A 21,862-nucleotide genomic window follows, 5' to 3' on the forward strand; every position below is an offset into this window, starting at 1 on the left:
AGGCTCTGAGCCATCAGCCCAGAGCCTGACGCGGGGCTCGAACTCACGGACCGTGAGATCGTGACCTGGCTGAAGTTGGATGCTTAACTGACTGCGCCACCCAGGCGCCCCAAGCCACTCTGGACATTTTAACAGTAATTTTTTACAAATCAAAATTTGTACCAAACTCTTGGCCCTAATTACATGTATCTATTTTATAAATCTTGAATGTTTGTTGAAAATAAAGCTCAATTAAAACTTAAGTATTCCTGAAGAATGCTTTTTATTAGGCATTAAAATCAACTCAAAGTTTATCAGTGGCTTTTTGCATTTGCTGAAGTTTACAGTCAAAGGAAAAGTTTCATAAGCAGACAATTACTCAGCTGGCATCAGAACTCTAGTCTAGGGCTGAAAGGCACGAAGTCTCCAGAGTTAGGATTGGGAAGTCACTGTACATTTTTTTTTTTTATCGTTTATTTATTTTTGAGACAGAGAGAGACAGAGCATGAACGGGGGAGGGTCAGAGAGAGAGAGACACAGAATCGGAAACAGGCTCCAGGCTCCGAGCCATCAGCCCAGAGCCCGACGTGGGGCTCGAACTCACGGACCGTGAGATCGTGACCTGGCTGAAGTCGGACGCTCAACCGACTGCGCCACCCAGGCGCCCCCACTGTACATTTTTAACACAGGTAGAACTAGGCCATGGTCACTGTCAATGGCTCCTACGCACTGGAGTCTGGGGTTCTGTACTGTGGCACTTCCTGATGTTTCTTTGGTCATATGTTTTTACACCTCACTATTATCAATTGGAAGTTATGGTTATATATATATAGTTAACTATATATATATATATATATATATAGTTATATATACAGTTAACTATATATATATATAGTTATATATATATAACTATATATATTTATATATAGTTATATAACTATAGTTATAGTCGTATGACTTATTGGTTGAATATAAAGTCCCTTTCAGCCCTTAGTTTGGTTGGCTGGTCTTCTCAACCCTCCATTTCTAGGAACATAGAACTCTTAGTGTTCTAATCCTAGGGTTCTATTCGCTTGTTTTTCTGTAATGCTCCTGCTCTTCAGGGTACATTTGCGGGGGGAAAAAAAAAGGTTTATATCATACCTCATTAAGACATCCTGCTTATTATCGAATATAGCTAGAGAATGGTCAAGTGTCTCTTGATAATGTCTTACCTGAAAATTTAGTATTTGCTGAAGTCTTTCCTTCATCTGATGACATCGCTGATTCACTACTGAGTCTAACAAGGATAACCGGCCCAAAAGACAACCCAAAGTGTCTTCAATAACATCTCGGTTATCACCATTCTCTGGAAATGCTTGGGAAAACAAGTTCTTGTTCTTATCCATTTCTTCAGACATTTCCTTAATATCTTTGGCAAGAGTCTAGGGTTGATAAAAGAGAAAGCATATTTCAATGTTTACATCCAAGAATTGATATACAAACCAAGTCATTTCCTCACAGAAAGTCCACTATATACATCCCCCTTACTATTCAGCAATAATTCTATCAGAGGCAAGATGAATCACTTTCACATCTATAAATATTAGGCAAGTTGCTGTTGGAGAGATTTTTCTCAGAAACTTTATATCATTAGCTAATAATAATATGTCTTTGGTGAAAAATGAGATTTGTAAAGGGCTATTTAGAAACTCATACACTATTTTTTAGCCTGTGTTTCATATGTCGAAAATCTGTGATATACAACAAGTTTTTTACAAAGAGTCCTCCATTATTTTCCTCCTGCTACATACACAAGATAAAGAATAAACATGCAACTCATGAATACCTCTGGGAGCTTTTTACATTAGGCAGTTCTCTTCTGCATTATGCTGCTTGGAAATAAGCCTGATTTGTACTTTACCAGAACTGCTTTATCCAATACCAAAACTTCAAGTGCTTTGTAATATCACATACTCACAGACCCCAGCTGCCAAACGTACCTCTTGGTTGAAGAGGCAAGCTTCGGTTTCTTCTGGTAAAAGTGCTGCGGCAACAAATAAGCGTTCCTCCACATCATCCAACCATGTAGAGGTAGCTGAGACCCCATCATATAACTTCTGTTCGAAGTGAATGTTCTGCCTCTTTGTCCCCCCACCCTGAAAAAAGAGGGGAACATGGAATGAATCACAGTGTCTGAGGCATCAAAGAAAAATACCAGGATGAGATGCCATGGTGCAGTGGCTCTGCCTTTCAGGGCTAATGACTAGTGTAGGGTCTCCGCCGTTCATGCCCAAAGGTGGGCCAACCTCACGGAGACCAAGATGCATGAACAGACCAACAGGGTAGCCCTACCTGGGACGAAACCTCCTCAAACGCCTGGTTCAATCCATCCAGTAAAGACGTCACTGCAGATCTGTCTTGGGTCTGCCCATCCCCTTTGTACAGTGGCACGCCAGACAGGAGCCGATTTGGCCTGCTGTAGAGCTGTAGGTAAACAGGGGCACTTATTCAAGAGCCCACGTACTATGTTCAGGTTTCGTCATTTAGAATTACACATTGAAGCAGATGCTGGAAAAACCGTCCTTATAGAAACCTCTTCTAGAGAAATATGACTTCTTCAACGTACCATGTCTACTAACACATGGTGACCAAATTAATGGTAACATTTCCACTGATGGACAACAAACACACACACACACAAACAACAACAACAAAACTAGTGGGAAAAATGCCTGGAATCTATCACAGCCTTCCTCTCAACTGGTCTTCTTGGTTTCAAACTACTCATGATGAAATCATCCCTCCTAGATACCAGACCTAGGCTGATGCCTATTCACTTCATCTCTCCTAAACTCTTACAGGCACACACAGTGTCTCCCTGACAAGGACATGATACCGCTTACTACTCAAACTTTTGAATAATGTTTCCAAACAAACCCCGCTCCCATAATTTATAGAATGTCTCATTCTCACCTTGCCTTTCAGGCTGGTTACTCATTACCCTCTAAACATGCCCACCTCATTTCCTGCTGTAGCTAGAACATCCACCACAAACCCTTTAAAATCTATCACCTTAAATTCCACACCTACTACAATGGCTTTCTACTTTTTTTTTTTTTTTTTTACTTTGGCTTCCTTTTTAATTCCTGCTTATGGAGCCTACCATGGTTGCCTAATTTCTCAGAAATGTATAAACTATTTCCTTGGTTGGGTTACAGGTTCCTAGGAATGGGGGAGGGACTCGGAGTTGGACAGACCTGCATTCAAATCCCAGCTCTGCCTCTTTTCAGCCACGAGACCCTGAGAAATCATCTAATCTCTTCAAGCCTTAGTTTACAGATCTACAAAGTAGAGATAAGGTCAACCTCACCGGAGTATTGCTAGTAATAACACTTAATACACCAAATATACTGGTGTAATATACTGGGGGTAAATGATCATCCCCTTTCTTGTTGGAAACTCTCAAACTGCTTCTTCCTCACCTTTTTCCTCTTCACACCAAAGAGAAGAAAACCACCCAGGAGGCACTTAGGACAAATGACCAGTAATTATAGAAAGAAAGCACTCATATGCAAAAAATGCTATAAAATAAAGTACATTCAATGCCTTCCTTTTCCAATTCCAAAGGGCAATGAGATATGAACCTGAACGTAAACTTCTAACTGTCCAGGAATCATGTGGGAATGTTGGTGGCAGCAGGCAGGACCTTTCCAATAGGCTCACATGGAAGATGTTGGGGTGACCAAGGAATGGACAGAAAAAGTAGGTCCCTGAGGTAAGAGTGGGTAATGGAGGAGACACCCAGGAAGTCTGCAATGTTGGATGAATTACACAGATGCTTTAGGCTGGATGGACAATAGGTAGATTCCAGGGGTTGGGCATTTAATGAATGGAAAATAGTAAGGAAACATGAATATGCCTACAAATGCCTTAGATTTGTCTGACTTAGGATAGTCAGGAAAGACTGTAAATATCCCATATAGTCAAAGGCATGGGGAAATACTCTAACATGAAGGTGAGATAGAAGTCAAGTCCAGGAAAGCTACGTCAGGAATCAAGAATTCAGGCTGTAAGTGTCAGAAATATTTGATCAAGGATGTGAAGAAGGATTAATTTAAACAGGTAGGAGGTCAATGCAAAAGGTATAAGGCACCACTTGTCAGGGGAGAAGATGATTCTGCGATAACTACCTCCACAAATGGAATGCTTTATGTTCCCCAGGGCTGGTGTTGGTGACTATTCCTGTGGACAGTGACAAAGAAGGCTCCTGGCCAGAGTAGAGGAGTAAGAAAGGGTGGCATGCCATAAGGGTTTATGAAATGAGGTAGACAGGAATGGCTATGGAACACTAACACATGGTTCCCCACAGATAAGGGGACACACTGTGACCTTCAGGCCGTATCCTGAATATTACCGTATCTCAGGTAATCCTGACAAGCCGTACCTGTTTTATCGTGCCTGCTCTGTCAGCCCCTGCCTTTCCTTCCCCAGATGCCCTGCAGTTACTGACGCCCTTTCACTTCTGGGTTCAGTCTCTCCCAGCCCTGAAGCTAGTCCTAGTCAGAGGAGTGCAAACAACAGCTTTCTCAGAGCCACAGTAAAGGACCTAGACTTTATTGTGATAATACTGGCATCAAAGAATGGCCCAGATGAGCATTGCTGGCCCAGAACCCAGGATTAAGCTTCTAGCTTCAAAATCCTGGGTCATAGCTGTGGTAAATATTGCAGGCCTGCCTGGGTTCCCACCTTATGTACTAGCTCTCTCCAGGGTGGATTCCTCTGACTCTGAACTATTCTTTGGCTCTGCTTATAGTGAACTAATAGCTATTATCTACCTGGAACCTTCTGTAGCTGTATTCAATTCCACTGGATGTGCCTTGCATGGTGAAACCCAGCCCAACATTCCACAGTATCTACCCATCTTGGGAACAAGCCTATAGGTGGATCAGTGACCATTCTAGCTGACCACTGGCTTCTCTTTCCTCTTGGATCCACTGAGGTACCAATATGCTTCTCATTAAGATCTTCTGACACTATTAAATAGTGGGAACAGCAATGGAAAATAAGATAACTTGACCATTTACTTCCAGAAAATAACCAATTGTGTTGAGTTTCTCTTGTCCTAGATGTATCTATCCTTGATTTGCAACCCTAATTCTCAAGGGAGTGAAAAAAAAGGGGGGGCACTAAAAATTTAATGGTTTATTCTAATGAGTCATCAGCTATTAATCATCTCTCAAAAAAACAGTATCTAGAAATCAAATAAGTTTCCACATATTAATACATAATTATTTAGGGAAATGTGAAATATGCTTGTTAAGAAAAATATGAGTAACTTACATCTCATTTTAGAACTGATAATGCATAGATTACTGCACAGTTATAGTCTATTTGCATAAGCTATCCATCTTTTGTATTGGTTAACATATAAAAGCAAAACATTGGGATACCACTTGCTCTTGTTCCTGTTCCAGAACATTCTGTAGTAGTTTCTGCTTGGTACTAAATTCTTGATGTAGGCTTTCCCATTTCATTCTCATCTGGTCTTCAGAGGCTGATTTCTCCCCTTCCATCCCCAACTCCTGGGATAACACATCAGGTTTTTCGCTATTAGAAGAATAAATAATCTAAGTTTACAATGTGTGCAAAAAGGCATTAAGCTCTTGGAAACTTATTGTATATACTAAATCTGGCCTCTAAAATTGGAACTAGATTATTGTAGTCATTGGCTTACCCTTTAAAAATATCAGTTAAATAGAAAACTTGAGACAAATAAATATATTCTCATATTAACTGAACTATGAGCACAATAATAACCCAACAATTCATTGGAAACAGCTCAGTATTAAAGATAAAAAATAACTGTAACTTTTAGAATGTGAAAGGGTACATACAATTAGACTACTGTCCTTTAACAAACAGCCTGTAAAGTAATCTAAAAACTCGAAAAATGTTGCTTAGTCTGTTGAGAGTTTTTATCCTGTGTCCAAAGAAAATGCTCCAGACAAGGTTTCAGGACATGGAATAGAAGTACAGAGGGTGGAAGGAAGGCACTGAAGTATCATCTTTAATGACAGGCAGCAGGTGGCATCAGAGAAGGACGTCGGCTTTGGGGGTGAGACAGATCTGGGTGCGAATCTCTGCTCCAGCACATTAGATTTGTGATTTTGAGTAATCTGCTTCACTCCCCGGAGCCTCAATTATCTCCTCTTTACAATGAAGACAGTATCGATCTTGCAAAAATATGAGAATTACATTTAGAGAAGACAGGCATAATGCCTATGACCCTACCTCAAACATAATAGCCACTCAATAAATGGGACCTAATGATTACAGTCTGGGGGACCCAAGTTCCAGTAGACCCTCATTTGTCAGGAGTTTTAAAGACCTAACTAGAACCATGTCATCTGAAAGACATGCTAGATAGTAATTAATATTTTGACAGAACTTTTGCTTAAGTAAAAGAAAATAATAATAATAACAAGTTCATTGGCAGGATAATACAATACACTACCCCAAAGTCTACTCTTCTCAGAATAAGTAATGAATACAATAGTTTCTTTCGGTAAGTCTGTTGAAGTAAGCCTTTAAAAGTTATCTTGGGGCGCCTGGGTGGCTCAGTCAGTTAAGCGTCTGACTTCGGCCCAGGTCATGGTCTCGCAGTTTGTGGGTTCAAGCCCCATGTTGGGCTCTGTGCTAACAGCCCGGAGCCTGGAGCCTGCTTCAGATTCTGTGTCTCCCCCTCCTCTGTCCCTCTCATGCTCATGCTCTCTCTCTCTCTCAATAATAAATAAATGTTAAAAAAGATTTTAAAGTTATCTATAAGGCTATAATGAGGATGTTCTACTTCTAGAATACAATAGAGAATCTCCCCCACCTGTGCACTTAGAGACACACAGGAAGGTTAAGTTCAACAACACTAATAATAGCAAAAAAAAAAAAAAAAAAAAAGTAGCAGGAAGGTAAATGCCCATCAATAAAAAATTGGGTGAACTATTTTCACAAGATAAAATACTATTAAGCAGTTAAAATGAAAGAACTAGATCTATATGTATCAGCATGGATTGATTTTAAAAAGTAATATTAAGTGAAAACGTGCTAAAATCAAGTTGGTATATCTAATTTTGTTTATCATATTAGTCTCTGCACTTCTCTGTGTGTTTTTTAAAAATGCTTTTTAAACAAAAAGCAAGTTTTAAATTTCTTACGAAATTGAATTTCTTTATTGTGATGTCTTTTGTAATGGCCTGTAATGCATCATTTTTAATTCATTTCTATTTGCATAATAATTTAGTACAAGACCAGAGGATAGTAAATTTTTATATTGTTTTACTTAATCATTGACACATATAAAGTGCCACCAGCAAATCTGTCTTTGATTAGAACAAAGCCTTTCATTTCCCCTGAAAAATATTCTTTCCCTTTGATATTTATATTAATATCCAATTGAGTTTCCTTATCTTAGAAGGCCCCTCCATGAATGCTTCTGTATATCACGTCGTACTTATTCTTTACATATTAAATTTGTACCCATGAAGCAAGCCATGCCCCTCCCATTGGGGTTTTCTTACATAAACCAATTCATACATGATAGTCTTAGAAATCAGCTAATAAGTTAAAGTCTGAATACAAGTTTTATTTTCCCTAGCAATGTTATTTTGCTCTTTTAAAAAATACATACATTTTTTTTTTGGTTTCTGGGTATTGCTTAATTTACATTTGTTTGTTTGTTTGTTTGTTTGTTTGCCTTATTTACCCAGAGGCTTGAAGCACATGGCTGAACTGTAATCAAACAGATTGACTTTTCTAAAGATTTTGTATAAAACTTTAAACATTTATAATCAGTCTGTAAAGTGCATCTTGTGTATAAAGGCGGTATTGCCCTGCAAATTTCTCTTTAAAATATTTTTGTATTTGAGACAGGAATTTATAGTTGTTTGTCTTTCACTTGGGCCCTTTCCAAAGCTAAAGGCCAAGGAAAGAAAAATATGGCAAGAAAGTTACAGAAGATTCCTACTTCTGCTTTTTGTGACTATTCATATGATGAGGAGGCTATGTGTGAATGGGTTCTTTGTAAAAATATGATTTGGCAAAAATATTCAGAAAATTATGAAAGATGAATAAATGCTTTAGAAGAATTGGAAACAGAATAGAAAATGAAAAGTGAAGGCAAGTCTTGACTTAGAGTCAGCATGGAAGGAACAGCATCTCTCCTTTTGGATTTATACAGTCACGCAGTCACACGTATTTATGGCTTTATCAGCATTTTTAAGCATGATAAGCAATCAAGATTTTTAAAACTCCTTTATTATTTTAACACAATTTTTACAGTTTCAAGGGTATTTTAATGGAATTCCTGACTATCGATGTCATAATAGTTTCCATTTGTACTCTTTTAAATTGATATATTAGTTTTATCAATATTTTTACTTTTTGTTTCATTTTTCTTTTCTCGAATGACATACTAATTCCTATATATTTTGTCATAATGTCTATTGCAATTGCCTTGTAGTTTGGTTTCTATCATTCTGCACGTGTAAATATACACATATATACATATAGTCAACACTGATGTTATATGTCAGTAACATTACATGAGCGTTGACTAAACTACAAAAAAAAAAACAAAACAAAAGAAAAATCTCCAATTCTATCCTCTCCAAAGTCAGTTGGGTTTTGTTTGTTTGTTTGTTTGTTTGTTTTGAGAGAGAGAAAGCTTGAGAGTGGGGGAGGGGCAGAGCCAGAGGGAGAGAGAGAGAATCCCAAAGGGGCTCCATACTATCGGTGCAAAGTGCAATGAGGGACTCGAACTCACAAACTGTGAGATCATGACCTGAACCCAAGTTGGATGCTTATAACCAACTGAGCCACCCAGGCGCCCCTCCAAAGTTGGTTTTGATAATCTACATTCTATAGTCTATTTTTTGCCCACACATGTACTATACATACAATTTTATAACATATTTTAACTTAGAATCACATACACATTTTCTGGTATTGTTATATAATTTTTTGTTAAGATTACATATGCATAAAATTTTTCCTAGGCTTTTTTATACTGGTAGGTATTTCCATCTTTTCTATTATTTGGTATTATAAATAATATTTCAAAAGTCATCTCCATAATATGTATTTCCCTCCTTTAGGTTATTTCCTCCAAATAAATGTTCAGAAACAACAACACTGGAGTCAGTGGAGTTAAAGCTAGTTGCCACATTATGGTTGTCAAAGGATACTACTAAATTATAACCTTTATAATACATGAACACAGAGGTTTCACTGAAACTTACTTTTAACGTTTTGGATTTTAAACTTTCCATACATATTCTCTCAGTTGTATCTACTGCTTTCATAACCCTTCTAAAATGGAGGTGGTCAATTATCACTCTAATCCTAGAGATGAGCAAACTGAAGTTCAAAGTTGAGTTACTTTTCCACAGTAACATCTGTAGAGCTGGTGTTAAAACCCAGACGGGACTCAAAACGCAGGGAGACTTCAACTCTGCTGTGGTTCCTTTTCCTTCCTGCCTTTTAAACCAGCATCTTCAAGTTGAAAATTCTCCAACTTCCTTAATTTTTCTTTCAACACTTCTCTGTGTATGAGACTTTCAGTCTCACATTCCAAACCAGTTCTCAAAACTCAATGACTTTCCATGTAGAAATTATAGACACACATCATCAAGAAAAATCAAGACATGCAGAAGGCACATGCATGTATTTTTCAGAGTGATGCTGGGATAGACAAGTTCTTTTACAGAAAACACCTTTGCAGTTGGTTATAATCGTTGAGTTGGAAACACACTGGACCTGATTTTAGAATGCATTTCTTATTTGATTCTAAAAAATTAACTTAGGGTGCCTGGGTAGCTCAGTTGGTTAGGCGTCTGACTGTTGATTTTGGCTCAGATCACGGTCTTGCATTTGTCAGATAAAGCCCCAGGCTCAGTGCCGAACCTGCTTAGGATTCTCTATCTCCCTCTCTCCTTCTGCCCCTCCCCCGCTCATGCTCTCTCAAATCAACAAACTTTAAATAAATAAACAAACAAATAAATAAATAAATAATAAAATCATAAGCATCTTCTTTGAATAGACATGCTCAGCATCCTGGAAAGAGGGCAAACAAGTCGGCCATCAGCCATCATAATTACTAGCTACACTCACGCTGCACAGCAAAGGTTCTAAATGCAAGTAAATTTAATACCATAAAGTGAAAACAAAATGCCTAAATTTTCACAGATGCTTAAAATAAAGTTTTGAGTGAGACGTTTACATTTCTTCCAATCAGGGCAAGTTGGGAGAAAGTGTTTTGAAACATACCCAATACCAGCAGAGGTCTCTGCAGCTGAGTGTTGGGTGAGAATTTCCTCTCCACGACTGGCTACTGACCGCAGGAGGCTCTTCTGCTCTGCTAATTCCTGTTCCAACTCCTGCTCAAGGAAAAGGAGAAATGAAAACATTAGGTACTTTGTGATTATTCCCTATAATCATGGTTCTATGTCTCGAAAATTCTCAGACAACTCCTGTAGTTAAGTTTACAAGTTTGGATGTTGCATAAAAGGTGTGGTTTAGGTAAATGCACAAACATGCCTCCAAAATACTCTATACCTTTCTTTGACTTTGATAAAAGATATCCGAAAAATCCTGTGGGGGGGGGCGGGGGGAGGAAATCTGTCGGGGGGGGGGGGGGGGGAAGGAAAAAAAAATTCTGCTGGACAATGGCGCCCTCAAGTGGTGCACAATACTACCTATTCTGACTGAGACAAATCCTTGAAATCCCCACTTCCTTGATAAATTGAACAATCAATGGGAGAGAGCCAAAGCATAAGAGACTGTTAAAAACAGAACAAACTGAGGGTTGATGGGGGGTGGGAGGGAGGAGAGGGTGGGTGATGGGTATTGAGGAGGGCACCTTTTGGGATGAGCACTGGGTGTTGTATGGAAACCAATTTGACAATAAATTTCATATATAAAATAAAAAAAATTAAAAAAAAATAAAGAGATATAGGTCCAGAAAAAAAAATGAATAAACTTAAAAAATAAATAAATAAAAGTATAAAAAAAAAAGAACAATCAATGGATTTGTTTTGCTTTTTTACTACTTATGAAAAAATGTCTTTTCTGTTTGAGAAAATAAAAGATTTTGCTATGCCCCATAGCATAACAATGAGAAGGTATCAATGAGAAATCATTCTTACTCAACAAAGCTTGTTTGTTTCACTATCCAATAATTTGCAATCCTGTTTTGTGATGGTATCTACATAAAAGTGAAAAATAAATCACAGTTTTAACAGAGTTTTAAAAAACATGGAACTCAGGCTTTGGCCAATTCCCAAAGGCCTTCCTAAGATAGGCTCAAATTAGGGCAAAGGTGAAAATAGGGTAGGTAACCTTCATAAGGCAGATTATCATTGAGTCACGCGATTTGTAAACCTGAGCACAAGCTTTTCTTAAAGAAAAGGACCAACCACTCTAGTGCTCATAAGAAAGTACGCTGAAACAGTTAGCCAGGCCTCGTTTCTGTCCAAAGAGAAGATAAAGGGGGGCTTTGTGTTCAGTCCAGAAGTAACTTGTCCATCTAAAACATTTCTCTCAAGGTGTCTGCTTGGCAGAGAGGTCAGAAATGCTTTACTTTTTGTTGCTGGAGACTGCTCTGTCGCTGGTGGGCCCATGCAGTCCGTGCTTGGGCCAGCCATTCCTGGACACCAGGGCTCTGACTGGCGGTGAGGTCGGCATGGCTCTCCTCCTTCTCTTGGGCTGTTCCCTGCTTTTAATGAGGCAGAATTCAAGAGTCATACTCCCCACAGAAAAACCTTAACCAAATGGAGTAAATGCTACTTTAGTGTGGTCTGTATAATGATACCCAAGTAGATCCATTCGGACATGAAACCACAATGGAAAAAAAAAAAAAAGGTAACACAAAACCCATTGGATTTATGGTATTTGCAGAAAGGAGAACAATAAATAGATGATTATACTCAAATATGTGAGGGGGAAACTGTCTACTTAGAGGCTAGGCTTTTTAGCTGACTGATGTGGTCGCCAGATATTCCAGGATGTTTTCCATGAGAATATAACTCTAGATCTCACTTCCTCTACTATCACCACCCAGACCAGACCCCACTGTCATCTGGTGCCACTGGTGGCTTGGATAATGTTTGGCTAAAGGAGAAAGACAGGAGTAATTACTCATTACCTAGGCAAGAGTTCATCTTTCCTGCTTGATTATTCTGATGGAATTTGAAAGGCCCTCTAATACTGCATTACCAGGATGGCATCAGTTCAGAACGAGAGCCTTTCTCCTCACATGTATGTATATGTCAAAGGATAAATTACACTATCTTCATATAACTCATTCACTAACTACTTATTACATAAGCATGTGCTGTGTGTCAGCCACTGTTCTAGGCATATTCTGCCAAGAAGCCAGACAAGGGCCCTGCTGGGGAGACAGACAATAAACAAACAAGATAAGTTAAGAGCTGCAAAGAACATGAAACTAGAAAGTCTGGGTGGCTCTGTCGGTTAAGCGTCCAACTCTTGGTTTCAGCTCAGGTCATGGTCTCATAGTTCATGAGTTTGAGCCCCGCATCGGGCTCTGCACTGACAGCACAGAGTCTTCTTGGGATTCTCTCTCTCTCTCTCTCTCTCTCTCTCTCTCTCTCTCTCCCCCTCACTCTCTGCCCCTCCCCCACTTGCACTGTCTCTGTCTCTCTCCAAATAAGTAAGTAAACATACAAAAAAGGGTGGCGGCGGGGTGGGGGGTGGGGCGGCGGAGAAAGAATGTGAAGGGGAGGGTTTCCTAGGCTGGTCAGGGAAAACACCTGGAGAAGAGACAACTGCACTGAGCCCTGAATGATGAGAAACCGCCTGCCTGGCAAAGACCTAGGTGAGGTGGAGGGCCCTCCAGGCAGAGGGAACAGCGGGAGCAAAGACCATGAGGGGAAAGAAATCTGGCATCTCAAAGACAGCAAGCCAGTGAAGGGGCCAGTGTGCCTGGAGTGTGAGGGCAGAGAAAGACAGTTTATAGGTGGCTTCCACAGAGGCGCAGTCCTGCCCTCTGGCTCCAGACCTTGGGATCTTCACTATCAAATCTGACCAAAGAATGGCACCTGGCCGCTCCAGTCATCCCGCGTGACTTCTCACAAAGACCCTTCTCTTCCTCTTATTTTCAGAATTCTACACTAAATCTTCAGGGAAATACATGGAGTTGTTTACCGTTCTGTCTTCTTCATTAGAATTTTACGATTAAATTGCAAAGTGTTTGAGATAATGTGGAGATCATGACATTTGCAATGTTGGTATCGCTTCTTGAAGTACAGTGAATGCACAGAAACTGTGAACCCCACAGGTAATATTATACCTAATCTTCTCCCAGATTCTGAGCCACCTTAGCTCACAGCTAACTTCCTTTCCTTTAAGATGATCCGTCTTCCCAGCAAGAGACTATGGCTCATACAGAACAGTGGGGATGCCATTGGTCTAAAGTATGCAATTTGCATTTCACAGGACCTTCAGAATGGGAGACCAGTGACACCCAGTTTAGTATATACCCCACTCCCCCAGGAATGCCTCGTACAGATAAACAGTGATTTTCCTGAAGGTGGGAGATATGGGGTGCATGGGCACTCTTCAGCACTGAAGCCCGTAAATTTCTGCATGAAACAGATTCTCTCCCATCTGAGAATGCACCATACACCCAACATAAACTCTGCAAGATCCTGGCTCTTCTGGTAAGGAGGAAATAGCAGGTCAAGAGGGACCCGCAGAGAATGACCCCAAGGAAGTCAGTGTACCAGGCTGAAAGCTGTCCCCAGTGAGACCTGTCCCAGCTGACAAAACAGTGGTCATGGCCACGATCTGCTGACTCTTGTGGGACCCACTCACTTCGCCTCTGCTTTGCTCTTTAGCAAAGGTTTGTTTTCAAAGTCCAGCCTGGAGACTCATGTGGTGAGTTCTTTAGGGGCACCACCTCACCCTTCTACGCAGGTTACTCTTGTCCAACTGAGAGATTTTTTTTTTTTTTCCAATTCCTCACACCAAATTTCTGCTTGGAAAAATGACAACTGAAATGTTAGAGCTTAAGAACAGCTTAACTACTTTTACATGCACAGACACATATTCAGAATCTAAGATTTAAAATCTAAGAGGAGTCGCATTTCACTAATTGAATCCACAGCTTTAGAGAAACAAAAATTAAGAAGCATCAAAAGCAGATGTTAGGATGTATTTTCTATGTGGTTTGGTTCCGTTTTTCAGCTAGTAAATTTTTCTCTGACTGATTCAGTCATTTTGAAACATAAGACTTGGACCACAGGAAACAAAAAATGATTAAGAATACAGTTCAAATTTCATTCCCTTTCCCCTTAGGATGAGAAGGCACTGACAGAAGGAATAGAATAATGGTAATTATGTGCTAGGAGGTTTGATAACCCGTCATCTCTCCTACTTAGGAAATAGGAAGTAAGGCAGCCTGTCACCAGAGTTCCCCTAGGGTGGGGCTACATAAGCTGTTGAATTTGGAAATACTAGAAAAGTAATCACTTTTGCCAGGAACATTCTTTAGAAGATTAGTGAGGATTGGAAATGCTAAACATTAAATAAAACATTTCTTTATAAAGCATTTCATTATTTATACTGGGTAAACTTTCTGCTCCTTCAAAAGCTGATAATGTTGAAAATAACTTAAACTTTTTATGAGGAAAGATACCACGTAATTTAGGAGACAGCATTACATGCCCTTACGTCTATGTCCCTTCACAAAGAGAAGGAACCTATTTGGGGTAGATGGGGAACTAAAGGGACTGGTTATTCTTTGATACATACAGAAGTCCAATTAGTTAAAAATATGGTCATGACAGATATGACCATTTTGTAGGCAAGTGGCACTGAGAAATGGTGTGCTTATGGGCACACAACTCCAGCTATCTTGAATCACGCAAACCCTGAGTGGAGGGTACAACCTCACCGACATCTACGTTCAATGGAAGATTTTTTTTCCCCAATCAACATTCATTAATTTCAGATCAAGTCTGAATTTTGAAGGCAAATGATCCTTCTCATGGTAATAATAATGTAAACAGGGCTCCTGTTATTCCTACAGTTGGAAAAATAATCTCTTCAAATGGCTCTAATTGTAAAAAAAGGAAAATCTGTATTTTCTATGCTGGAAACTCATTAGACTAAAGGTGAGGGAATTCATAGATACTTAAAAACAAACAATAATCAGTTTCAATTCAGTGAAACGCTACCACATTTTCCAGTATTTATACTTTTTATAGCAGTATCCTCAGCAAATCCTTCCACTCATGGGCAAAGACAGGATCTTACTCAGTATGAAGAATCCCCGTGGCCATGGAAGGATCTGCTGGGTGTGAGTACCCAGGCTTTCAGGGAGCTCAGCCCTGCCCTGCGCCATCTCAAACTTAACTTTTCAGCATGTCAGGAGTTCCTTTCCTCCCAAAGGATGTGGTTGTTGTTCATTATTATAGTCACTGCTATTTGAGCACTTACTGTGAGCCTTACTTGCATTAAAATCCTCAGAATTTTAAAAGCTGAATATGATAAAAAAATTTTTTAATGTTTATTTATTTTTGAGAGAGAGAGAGGGAGACAGAGAGTGAACAGGGGAGGGCAGAGAGGGAGGGAGACACAGAATCCGAAGAAGGCTCTAGGTCTGAGCTGTCAGCACAGAGCCTGACGTGGGGCTCAAACTCACAAACCATGAGATCATGACCTGAGCTGAAGTCAGGTGCTTAATCTACTGAGCCACCCAGGAGCCCCTGAATACACTATTAAGATCCCTATTTTACAGATGAGAAACTGATTTGTAAGAAAACTGATCTGTCAGAAAGGTTGAGGCCAAGTTCAAGGATCTTGCCCTAGGTCACCTGGTTGACTGCTGGTGGTATACCAGGATGGGAAGACTGAAAGAGTAGCCCCAAAGTGATGGTCTAAGAACTTAGTCCGACTTCTGTTTGGCACTAAGTTTTAAAATTAAGTGGAGATGTTTTAGATATAAATCCAAATGTCCCTTGTCTGGAAGGTCTAGCAATGCTGCTTGTAAACTCTTATATGACAATAGTTGGAGCTCAGTAACTGCTGCTTCTCTGACATGAGACCAGCTTGCCAAGCCCCTGACTGGGCCTGCTTTGCTCATTTATATTCCCTTCCCAGGCCCTGAGGCCCTGGAATTTGTGCCCTTATCCTCCCACCCCCACCCCGCCAACCCCCTTTTAATCCTGACCTGTGCCACCTGCGTATCAGGTTGTCCCTTCCCTTCCTCCCTGCCTCTAGGGGTAGGGCACAATCACAGCCTTCTAAATAGTAACTATTACCAGATGTGAAACCTTGAAGTCTCTCCCTTTGCTTTGGTTCCTTTAGAAGTCAAGTTCATTTATATACCACCATTGGGGGGGGGGGGGGGGGGGAAGCATTATGTATTAGATTAGTAATACTTTTTAATACAACCAAGTATATTACTATAAACTTTTACAGTTAGAAAAGCATTCTCATTCTGTTCAATTTTAATATTTTTAGTTTTTAATTAATTTTTTAAAATCTGCATATTCCCTACTCCCTAATTTGAATATTTTTAATGCTTTACTTTTTGCTTTAATCTATAAAGTCAGATTGCACATTTTGGTTTTATTTATTTATTTATTTTTGAGAGAGAGAGAGAGAGAGAGAGAGAGCAAGCATGCTAGCAGGGTGAGAGGGGCAGAGGGGGAGAAAGGGGGAGAGGGGGAGAGACAGAGAGAGAGAGAGAGACAGAGAGAGAGACAGAGAGAGAGAGAGAGAGAGAGAGAGAATCTTAAGCAAGCTCTAGGCTCAGCACAGAGCCAGACCCTGGGCTCAATGCAGGGCTCAATCCCACGACCCTTGGATCATGACCTGAGCCCAAACCAAGAGTCCAATGCTCAACTGACTGAGCCACCCGGGGGCCCCGCATGTACATTTTTAAGTATGTAAATTTAAGGTGAAAAGCTGTATTTCGTCTTTGTTTGCATTTATTTAACCAATGTTTAACCAAATATATTTTCATTAGTTCATTGGCCATTTGTATTTCTCCTCATTTGAATGGTCCCTTCCTACTTTTGCCCATATTTCTATTCTGTGACCTCTTCTTACTGACTTACAAAAGATTTGTAGAAATTAAGGGAATTAATTCTTTGTCACATGATTTATACAGTTTCTTCTCTATTTGTCTATGTCTTTTCATTTAGTTCCATTTTTCTGGTCATACAGAACTGTTTCATTTTTCATTTTGGTCCTACAGAAACTAAAATTCCAGGTTTGGGGCATACCGGCAAAGATCCTTCCCATCCTAAGATTTTTTTTTTTTTTAAATACCCTATATCCAGAACTTTTCAGGTTTAAATACTTGGTACCTCTGTGATGCTTTTTTTTTTTTTCTTCCTGTAAAGAATGGGATAAAACATCGATTTTATCATATTTCAAGTGGTTCACCTATTGCTTTCTTATTATTTTATCCACTGATCTGAAATGTTACCTTTACCATTAATCAATTTTCCTTAAATACTGGGGTCTCTTTCTGGGATATTTATTCTGTAATATTTTTTGTTCATTTATTTATGGGGCCGATGTCAAACTATTCTAATTATTATAATATCATACTTTGATATATGGTAAGATTAAATTAGCTGCTCCTAACTCTTCAGTTTTGGAATATTACGGTTATTTTCACATTTATTGTATTCCAGGTAAACCTGGAATCATTTTCTCACATTTTGTATCCTTGTGTTACAATCCAAAAGCATAGTATTTTAGTTAAGAATAACTTAAACTTAGGGATTCTGAGTCGCTCAGTTGGTTAAGCATGTGACTCTGGATTTTGGCTCAGGTCATGATCTCACAGATTGGGTTCCATGCTGGCACAGCAGAGTCTGCTTGGGATTCTTTCTCTACCTCTGTCTCTGCCCCTCCCGTTCTCAAATGTGCATGCATTTTCTCTCAAAAACAAAATAAATAAACATTAAAAAGAAAAAAAAGAATTTTTAGGTATGAGTGGTAAAGAGTAGATATTGGGGGGAAAATTATTCAACCACTTAAAGGTTGAAAAGAAGAAAAAAAGAATAGAAAGAGGAGAACAAACACCAAAACCAAAAAAGTAAGCTAATAGAAGTCTAAACATATCAGTAATCACAGTAAATTTAAATGAACTAACCCTGTCCTTTAAAAGTCAGAGATTTTCTGATTAGATAAATGTTTAAAACCAACAAAGTATAGCCAAATGTTTTTTTACGAAGCAAATCTAAAACCTAAGGACGTTGAAAGGTGAGATCAAAGGAAAGTTAAAGGATATACTAGGCAAATATTATCCCCCAAAAGCTCCAGTGATATAAAATGAAAATCACTATTAGGGAACAATAAGGTCACTACATGAGAGTAAAAATGTTTAATTCACCTGAAATATATGACAATGTTAGAGGTATGAGCCCTAAATTAAAAAGTCTGAGTATTTCTGAAAAGTAGAATGTAGGAGAATGAAAGAAACATGGAAAAAATGTTATTAAATATCTTAATCTATGACCTATGTTTAAATACTTTTTAAAAAAGTGTAGTTGTGGGGCACCTGGATGGCTCAGTCGGTTAAGCGTCCGACTTCAGTTCAGGTCATGATTTTGCAGTTCGTGAGTTCGAGCCCCATGTCGGGCTCTGTGCTGACAGCTAAGAGCCTGAAGCCTGCTTCAGATTCTGTGTCTCCGTCTCTCTCTGCCCCTCCCCTGCTCACACACACTCTCTCTTTCTCAAAAATAAACAAACATTTAAAAACAAATTTTTTTAAATAGCATAGCTGCTAAATTTGGGTATTTGTTTTCATTTTCTTTTGTTTTCCTATCCTGCCATCTTCAGGTCTACAGATTCAAACAGTCCTTACAAAACCTATTGGAAAACCTATGCCAAAGTTTGTGGAAAGTGGAAGTGTACCTAAGTATGCATCATTCCCCAGCTCTCCCTTGATGGACCCCAGGCTGGGGAAGGCCGGCAGCAGTGAGCCAGGACTGGGAGGTGCTGTGGCCCTGTCCTACTGTGGGTGGCTGGAGCTCTCACCTGCATGAGGAGCTGTTTGTCATGTAGGGCTCTCTGCAGCTCCAGGAGGCTGCCCTTGAGGGTTCTCAGCTTCACGGCCAGCTGCTCTGCCTCCTCCTTGGTGTGGGCCTTGCCCTCCAGCAGCAGGTTGTCATTGTGGACCGACAGCTCTGATAAGGCCACCACCTTCTGCTCGATTTCCACTAGCATGTTCTGGAACGACAGAAATATGGATGAAATTCACGCATCCCGCCAGCCGCTGCAAACATCGTTTCTCAAAGATAAACATCACACTTCCTGTCACCAAAAGAAGAGGACTTCATGGTTTTTTCCTACTTTTCTGACCTGAAGACTAGTTACAGATTTTTAAAGATTCCTTGAGCTTCCTAATATTTCTCTCTTTTAAGATTAGATACTATATAGGGGAAAACATATTGGAAAAGTACGAGGAAAGCATGGATAAGGAGAAAAGACCATTCCTTAGTGTTATCCCATTATTATAACTATGTTATTATGTTAGTGTGAGACTGTGACGCTTATGACTATTAGCAGTAAAGACATCATATGATCAACACTTTCTTGTCAGTTTAAAGATGATTCTCTCTTTTAAGACATTGCTTCTTTGTGTTTTTTTTTTTTTTCTGTTTCCTTTTCAGATTGGCTTTTATTTCTTGGTTTTCAATGTTTTTTATACATAATGTATTTTTAAGCTTACATTTCTAAAAGTTTTCGTAAGAATTTTACTTTCACTTTCTGTGACAACTCTCGAGGGCTTGCCTTTTCTTCTCAAATAGAAGCTAAATCCCAAGAAGGAGCAAAATAGTCTCCCTTCCTCCAAGGTAAGATTTAAAACAAAAACTATCACCCATTTTGCCCTCTCCCACAGCCACCGTCAATCCCCCGTTTGTTCTCTGTATTTAAAAGTTTCCTACAGTTTGCCTCCCTCCGTCTTTGGAAAATGGGTGATGGGCATCGAGGAGGGCACTTGTTGGGATGAGCGCTGGGTGTTGTATGTAAGAGATGAACCATGGGAATCTATCCCAAAGACCAAGAGCATACTCTACACATTGTATGTTAGCCAATTTGACAATAAATTACATAAAAAAAAACCCCAAAGAATAAAATTTGAATGGAAATAAAATAAAACTAAAACAAGAACAAAATAAAAACATCAAAGCTAAACCAGTAACAGCCATTTTATTTTCTACACAAATCATTCTGTTCTTATATTCCTTAACTCTCTAATTTATATGCAAGTAAATAATTTATTAATGAGAAAAGATATTTTATTTCCTTATGCAAAATCAGAAAAACTGCCACCACCTTTTAAGAATATAGGCTTGAACCAAATAACTAGAACTAAGTGGAAGTGTGAAATGTTTAATGAAATGGGGTTTAAAGGATGATTTCCTAAAGATTATTTTTGAGAAACTAATATAATTCTACAAAGGACAGACTTTTCCATTAGGCCGAGTTACCACAATGCTGAGGGTTCATGATACTTTTAGAGGCCCAATAAAAATCTTAATTTTAATTTCTTTCAAAATCAGAAGAGAAAAATGAATAAAATAATGAATATGTAACAATGAATCCACCCTGGCTCATATTAGTCTTTGTACCAAGGCAGTTATAAAAATAAAATATTTAGCACTTTTATAGAGGCAGAGCCCACAGAAGCAAAGCGCTGAGGGTCCCAAAAGTCATAATGTGACCCTAGTAATAGCCACAGTTATAATTACACAATTGGCTTAAACACCAGATTTTAACTGAGTGAGGAACTGTTGGGTACTTGTGTGGTTCCATTTACTTCTGGTTTCTAAAAATGTCGTCAAAATACCATTTGAATACTTCATAAGTGTATCCTGAAATATATTAACTGAATTGTGGACTTTACACACAGCTATAAAAATAGAGACATCCAAAAGGGAGAGGTGGGAGTAATGGCAAAACATAATTTTGGAATGCTAGTTAGTACATGTGCTAATTTTAAGCACTAGAAGGGAGTGCTAAAAATGGATGTTTCTTTTCAGCAAGGAAACTTTAGAAAAGATGATCTAAAGAATAGCAAACATTTACATGTGGTCCTCTATTCTCTGTCATCAAGGCAGAGAATAACAATGCTTTGAATACACATAGATAAGTTGCCTGAAAAATATAAAAATCCAAGTTCTAATGATCAATATCACAGTAAATCCCAAATCACTAAAGGAATGATCAAAATAGCATGCTACACATTAAGAAAAAAAGATAGTGTTCACTAACAATGTTTGCATATTTTCTGATTGCAATTAGGAGAAATATCAACTCACGCATACTGTTGTCCAAGTAATATATCAGAATTAGAACCAAAATTGCAGTAGAGCACCTAGGAACACCCCTTGCTGTGTTGATCCACAGTCTGATTGGCTGATACTAATTCTTTTCATTGGGTTTGTATTCTTTACTAGCCACTAAATATAGATACCATAAGTGTTTTGGGTATTTATGGTCTTTAAAAAAATGTCCTTTAGGAAGCTGAAGTTAAACTTTTTTTAATGTTTTACTTATTTTTGAGACAGAGAGACGTGAAGGGACAGAGAAAGGAGACACAGAATCTGAAGGAGGCTCCAGGCTCTGAGCTGTCAGCACAGAGCCTAATGCGGGGCTGGAACTCACGAACCACCAGATCATGACCTGAGCCAGTCAGAAGCTTAACCCACTGAGCCACCTGGGTGCCCCAAAGCTGAAAATTTTCTAAAGAGTAGATACTACTGGCAAAATTTTTCAAAAGACTAAGTCCAATTTTGGATTTCATTTAAGCTTTTATAAGGTATTGTTTTTCTACTCTAAACATACAAAGGTATGGATTGTG

General features: G+C 39.0%; 1 protein-coding gene across 17 annotated transcripts in view; it reads right to left on the reverse strand.

Annotated features, from left to right (window-relative positions):
* Positions 1-21,862, reverse strand: part of SYNE1 (spectrin repeat containing nuclear envelope protein 1) — a 472,738-nt gene that overhangs the window by 121,534 nt on the left and 329,342 nt on the right. For 12 of the 17 annotated variants that reach the window (XM_047860298.1, XM_047860302.1, XM_047860305.1 and 9 more), the window contains 7 exons: positions 19,033-19,224; positions 11,591-11,725; positions 10,279-10,388; positions 5,412-5,568; positions 2,314-2,445; positions 1,962-2,117; positions 1,194-1,403 (listed from right to left, as the gene is read on the reverse strand). In XM_047860298.1, coding sequence (XP_047716254.1) covers positions 1,194-1,403; positions 1,962-2,117; positions 2,314-2,445; positions 5,412-5,568; positions 10,279-10,388; positions 11,591-11,725; positions 19,033-19,224 — 1,092 coding nt within the window. Of the gene's footprint in view, positions 1-1,193; positions 1,404-1,961; positions 2,118-2,313; positions 2,446-5,411; positions 5,569-10,278; positions 10,389-11,590; positions 11,726-19,032; positions 19,225-21,862 lie in introns of those variants that run through there. The other 5 variants (XM_047860304.1, XM_047860301.1, XM_047860299.1 and 2 more) reach the window with 3 other exon arrangements.

The sequence above is a fragment of the Prionailurus viverrinus genome, chromosome B2 (assembly GCF_022837055.1).
Source record: "Prionailurus viverrinus isolate Anna chromosome B2, UM_Priviv_1.0, whole genome shotgun sequence".
Lineage (NCBI taxonomy): Eukaryota > Metazoa > Chordata > Mammalia > Carnivora > Felidae > Prionailurus > Prionailurus viverrinus.